We start from the raw sequence: 3896 nt of genomic DNA on the forward strand, positions 1-3896 counted from the left end.
CTATCAGGGTTCTCCATCCCTGTAGGGTTCCCCATCCATCCCCATTGGGTTTCCAAACACTATGGGGGTTCTCCATCCCTGTAGGGTTCCCCATCCATCCCCATTGGGTTTCCAAACACTATGGGGGTTCTCCATACTTGTAGGGTTCCCCATCCATCTCCATTGGGTTTCCTATTACTACTGGGGTTCCCCATCTCCATAAGGGTTCTCCATCCGCTCCCCATTGGGTTTCCAAACACTACTGGGGTTCCCTACCCTATAAGGGTTCTCCATCCCCACTGGGTTTCCTATCACTGTGGGGTTTCCCCATCTCTATAGGGCTCCCATCCCTCACCCATTGGGTTTCCAAACACTTTGGGGTTCCCCAATCCCTGTAAAGGCTCCCCATTCCACCCTATTGGGTTTCCTATCACTGTGGGGGTTTCCCATCCATCCCCATTGAGTTTCCTACCATCACTGGGATTCCCCTGCCCATCCCCTTTGGGTTTCCTAACACTACTGGGGCTCCCCATCCCTATACGGGTCTCCATCCATCCCCATTGCATTTCCTACCACTACTGGAGTTCCCCATCCACCCCCATTAGGTTTCCAAACACTACGGCGTTTCCCCACAAGGTTCTCCATCCCCATTTGGTTCCCTATCGCTATCAGAACTCCCCACCCCTATAGGATTCTCCATCTCACTGCCTGACCCCACTGAACGAGACCCAGGCAGTGGGGTGATGTGGGGCTGTTTATTGGGTGACCCCAGGGTGCACCCCTTACTCCAGCAGCTCGTGCCACTTGACGTAGAGCACCATAGCCAGGTTCTTCAGCTGGGAGCGGTAGAACTGCCCCATGTCCTCACGCAGCCCCGACCCAAAGTACTGCTCCAGCTGGGTGCAGAGCTTCTGTAGATGTCCCTGCGGGGAAAAAGGGGACGGGGTAAAGGGTTGTGGGGACCCCCCAGCATCCCCCGGGGGTTGGCACCCACCCGCTGTTCGTCCCGCGGCCGCTCCGTGCCCACCACGATGTCGGCGAGGTAGAGGAGGCTGCGGCTCAGGTAGCAGGTCTGTGGGGACAAGGGGGTGACCAACGGGGTGGTGGCACCTCTGGGGGTGTCACCCAGGGAATGTGGCAGCACCCACCTCCTGCTCGAGGTCCGTTGCGTTGGGGTGAGTGGGGAGCTGCAGGTTGTCCGGCCAGGATTGTGCCAGGAGCTGCTCCAGTGCTGGCAGCTGTGGGAATGCGGGGTCAGAGGACAAGCAGGGACAGCATGGGGGGCACCTGGGGGGCTGCACCCACCTCTTCCCGCGCCCTAAGGGACAGCATGGTGCACGGTGCCTTCCCCAGCAGCTGGGCCATGGCACAAAGGCTCAGGCGTCTGCGGAGCTCCCTTGGAGGAGAAAAGAGAGTTAGGCTGCAAAGCGTGTCACTGCCGGCCCGGTGTCACCAGCAGGATTGTGGTGCCCTCCAGGTGGCCGTGGCGAGCACCGTGCCACCAGCAGCCGCTCCGTGCCCGCTTTGTGCCCGCGCAGCCAGCTGGAATAAAGGAATTAGAGCAAGACGCATCCCAGCCCTGGCACCAAGCCTGGGGGCTGTGCCAGCTCCCCGTCGCTGCAGGGCACGGCAGGCAGGGCAGCACGGCAGGCAGGGCAGCCCCGCAGCGCCCAGGAGGCGACGTACCTCTCCCTGGTGGTGATATCTGGCAGCAGCCGTGCGACGGCAAGCAGGCTGTGGTGGTGCTGGGAGAGCTGGCAGAGCGACAGGCAGAGCGCAGGCAGCTGTGGGGACAGAGAGGGGTGGCACCGGGTGACACCGGGGTGGCACCGGGCTGGCACCGAGCAGCGGGTGACCACGGTTCGGCCCACACCTGCTCCTTCCAGGCCACGATGCCCTCCAGCAGGCAGTGCAGGAGGTGCCACAGGTCGGGCAGGGGTTGGCAGCGCAGCTCGCGGTCGAGGCTGAGGAAGCAGAGCAGTGTCACCAGCTCCCGGCGGGCACGGTCGGGGTAGCGGCACGGGCAGGCGACCACGCACACTGTCAGCAGCTGCGGGGAGCCAACGTGTCACCAGGATCGCTCTGCCACCCCCAGCAGGGCAGGGACAGGACGGTGCCACCCCCCCTCCCCAACAGTTAGCCGCCTGCTCAATTAGCAGCAGAGATCTCACACCTTGCAGACGTCCCCCAGCTGTGTCACCAGGGCCAGCGTGTTGACGGCACTGAGGTTTCCCTGTTCCAGAGAGGACGTCGGATCCAGCCTGGCAGGAGCAGAAGGGTCTGCTGAAAGGCTGAGCATTACGTCCTCCCCACCAAGGCACTCTCAATCAGCTCCCAAACCCAGACAGAATTCCACCTATTTTACAACGCGTACTCGGCTGTCACAGACACAGAATGGGTGAGACTGACGTTGGTATCACTCACATTCCAGCTGGAGCTCAGCATCTTTAAGTCAAAATATTGATTACAAACGTTTAAGGTCACGCCTACCTGGAGGCTTGCAGGAAAGATGTCAGCGTCACTTAAAAATTACACTGCTCTGAATAGGAGATTTAAATCAGGTTCCAGCAGTCACAGAAAGCAGATAAGAACGGAACTGAATTAAGCGAGTACAAAGTATTACACTTCACCCATAAAAGTACCTTTAAAAACACACTAATCGAAGCTCATCCGATTGAGTTTCCTATACATCAGCACTGGGTGAGACTAACAACACTCTAATGCTGCTAATTATTCCACCTAATGATCCCTGTGGGTCCTTCAGGGCTCACCTCGTGTCCATGGGGCACAGCTCGGGGGGCAGCAGCCGCCGGCAGCGCAGGGCCTCCAGGTCAGCACCCATGTAGGCAAAGGCCTGGCCAATGTCCTGCAGTGTGGGGCACCAGGGCTCATCTGTGGGCATGGGGACAGAGGTGACAACGGTGCCAGCGGGCGGCAGCCGTGTCCACGGGGTGTGCGGGGACCCCACACTCACCATCACTTCTCATCCACATCTCCCACAGCGTCCGGAACGCGTTGGTCCTGTCTGGCCACGTGCTCGTCAGCTGCCAAGGAAACAAGGGGTGACTGAGATGGCACTGCACAGAGATGGGGACCTTCGTGACACGGTGGCTCACCTGGAAAAGCCAGCGTAGGATGGGCAGCGGGCAGGCAGACGTGGTTTGGTAGAGCAGGTTCAGGTAGCCATCGCGAACAAAAGCCAGCTGGGCAGCAGGCGAGGCGCTGTGGAAAGAGACAGAGGGTCAGCAGGGCTCTGCAGTGTCCCCTTGTCCCTGTCCCTGCTCCTCACCAGAGGAAATTCTGCTCCAGGACGCTGCGAGGCTGCAGCCCACAGGTGTCCAGGGTGGGCGGTGGGAGCGGGCAGGCGTGGAAGATGGGCTCTCCGGGGTGTGTGGTGGGGAAGGCGAGCAGCTTCACGTTGAAGCGTGACAGGAAGGCCCTGCAGGAGGGGGGGAAAAGCCACCAAGGTGACGTGGAGGGCAGAGGGGGGACAGCAGGCAGAGCGCCCATCCACTGCCGTGGTACCTCTGCTCCTCGAGGAGCTGCGTGTCCTCATCTGATGACTCCTGGGGGCTGTCCACACCTGCCTGCACCGGGCTGCCCCCTCCTGCATTGGCCACGCACTGCTCCCTGGCACAGCAGTGATGACGGTTGGGCATCTTTGGGGTTCCCCATCCCCATAAGGGTTCTCCATCCCTCACCCATTGGGTTTCCAAACAATATATGGGGTTACCCGCCCCTATAATGGTTCTCCATCCCTCACCCATTGGGTTTCCAAACAATATATGGGGTTACCCGCCTCTATAAGGGTTCTCCATCCCTCACCCATTGGGTTTCCAAACAATATATGGGGTTACCCGCCCCTATAATGGTTCTCCATCCCTCACCCATTGGGTTTCCTATCACTGTGGGAGTTT

The 3896-nt window shown here is 59.9% G+C and overlaps 1 protein-coding gene across 1 annotated transcript; it reads right to left on the bottom strand.

Moving 5' to 3' along the window:
* Window positions 1-719: 719 nt before the first annotated feature.
* On the bottom strand, window positions 720-3653 carry FAM178B (family with sequence similarity 178 member B). The gene is made up of 12 exons (XM_010728172.2): window positions 3505-3653; window positions 3269-3418; window positions 3096-3201; window positions 2954-3023; window positions 2751-2871; window positions 2153-2240; window positions 1853-2029; window positions 1666-1763; window positions 1285-1375; window positions 1128-1217; window positions 974-1051; window positions 720-902 (listed from the first exon to the last, which is right to left on the bottom strand). The coding sequence occupies exons 1-12, from the start codon at window positions 3636-3638 to the stop codon at window positions 762-764; spliced, it is 1344 nt and encodes a 447-aa protein (XP_010726474.1). The 5' UTR covers window positions 3639-3653; the 3' UTR covers window positions 720-761.
* Between the last annotated feature and the right edge of the window lie 243 nt (window positions 3654-3896).

This window comes from Meleagris gallopavo, unplaced genomic scaffold (assembly GCF_000146605.3).
Source record: "Meleagris gallopavo isolate NT-WF06-2002-E0010 breed Aviagen turkey brand Nicholas breeding stock unplaced genomic scaffold, Turkey_5.1 ChrUn_random_7180001955349, whole genome shotgun sequence".
In the NCBI taxonomy this organism is placed as follows: Eukaryota; Metazoa; Chordata; class Aves; order Galliformes; family Phasianidae; genus Meleagris; species Meleagris gallopavo.

Coding starts and splice junctions, on each gene's coding strand:
- FAM178B (XM_010728172.2), bottom strand. CDS start 3,638: ATGCCCAACCGTCATCACTGCTGTGCCAGGGAGCAGTGCGTGGCCAAT. Junction 1,376..1,665: donor GATATCACCACCAGGGAGAG/GTACGTCGCCTC, acceptor TTCTCCTCCAAG/GGAGCTCCGCAGACGCCTGA. Junction 1,218..1,284: donor CCCTTAGGGCGCGGGAAGAG/GTGGGTGCAGCC, acceptor GCATTCCCACAG/CTGCCAGCACTGGAGCAGCT.